Source organism: Formica exsecta, unplaced genomic scaffold (assembly GCF_003651465.1).
Source record: "Formica exsecta isolate Colony F162 unplaced genomic scaffold, ASM365146v1 scaffold391, whole genome shotgun sequence".
NCBI classification, from domain to species: domain Eukaryota; kingdom Metazoa; phylum Arthropoda; class Insecta; order Hymenoptera; family Formicidae; genus Formica; species Formica exsecta.
In genome coordinates, this window is record NW_021851147.1 from 299,696 (window position 1) to 300,982 (window position 1,287).

Sequence of the window (1,287 nt, forward strand, 5' to 3'; positions counted from 1 at the left end):
GAGTTCTTTAGGTTTGCCATTCAAATCATAAATAGTATAAGATAATCCACGAAATCCTGATATCAATGTTTCACCGCACCTTAATTATTAATATTAAGTTGATCAGATAAAAACTATTATATTGAGGTATTTTAATAACTTTTCAATATGTATTACCATGCTAATTGACGAGGTATGTCTGGCACAGTCAATTCAAAATCATTAAATTCTTCAAACTTCTTTCCCTTCCAGTAATATAATTGCAATTTACGTTTCACAGCAACACATAAGCGCACTACAGTATTTTTTTTTCCTGTCAGACTCTGCGTTGACTGAATATCCAAAGTGAATAGAGTAGCACCGCGAGTTTTTGGTAATTGATATATTTGTTGAAAGTTTGGTGAATTCAAATCGTGGCAGCATACAATATTATCTGCAATTTTCCATAATTAAAAATCAATGCACAATAAAAATTGCATTGCCTATATAAATTAATACATTAAAAAGGAAACTGGTATTATCTTAGTTATACCTGTCAAAATGATCAATAAATTATATTCTGGTACAACATCTATCTGATTGATCCTTTTTTTGTTAAAGTTCTTACTATGACGTAGTAATTCCAGCTTGTGACTGTCATCAAACACTGGCGGAACATTGTACATAAGAAGATGACCCTCTCTTGTACCTATTAATAAGTTATCGTCTGAAATAAACAATACAATAAGCAATAAATACTCCAGTCCATCGAGAATAATTCCTAATAATTTGATTATGTATACTAAAAATTATTAACCGTAAGCGGCCATGGATTCGATTTGCACAGTAATATTTAATATAGACGTTTCCTCATAAGCGTCGTGCATTGTTGCGGTTAAAAATGATATCCTATTTGTCAATTAAATTTTTCAAACTGTCAATTGTGTGCTTTTCCTTTCTGTGCGACTTAATTTCGTGAATTAAAATGGCATTGAACGAGTATCGGAGTATCCTTTATCCTTTTCATAACTGTCAGTCTGTCAGCTGGCACTGGCACCTGGCACCTGGCACCTGGCACCACCCTGGTGATCAGGGAGAAATGGGACATAGGGTGCGGTCGAGAAGACACTAGAAATGCTTCGAAGCATTACATTAACCAATCAGAATAAATAGATCTTTACTCTTTTTGTTCTGATTGGTCAATCAAACGCTTCGAAGCATTTCTAGCATCTTCCTGACCGCAGCCATAGACATAGTACATCTAGACATAGAAAGACTCGGGTTCGATTCCCGATTCAGCCACTTGTACCTCGCATATTTTTTCAGACC

The 1,287-nt window shown here is 34.7% G+C and overlaps 1 protein-coding gene across 1 annotated transcript in view; it reads right to left on the reverse strand.

Moving 5' to 3' along the window:
* Nucleotides 1-1,051, reverse strand: part of LOC115239605 (vam6/Vps39-like protein) — a 19,222-nt gene extending 18,171 nt beyond the window's left edge. The window contains exons 1-4 of the mRNA XM_029814204.1: nt 776-1,051; nt 512-685; nt 157-412; nt 4-79 (exon numbers count right to left, since the gene is read on the reverse strand). Of these exons, the coding sequence (XP_029670064.1) occupies nt 4-79; nt 157-412; nt 512-685; nt 776-845 (576 nt within the window). The 5' untranslated portion in view covers nt 846-1,051. The remainder of the gene's footprint in view (nt 1-3; nt 80-156; nt 413-511; nt 686-775) is intronic.
* Between the last annotated feature and the right edge of the window lie 236 nt (nt 1,052-1,287).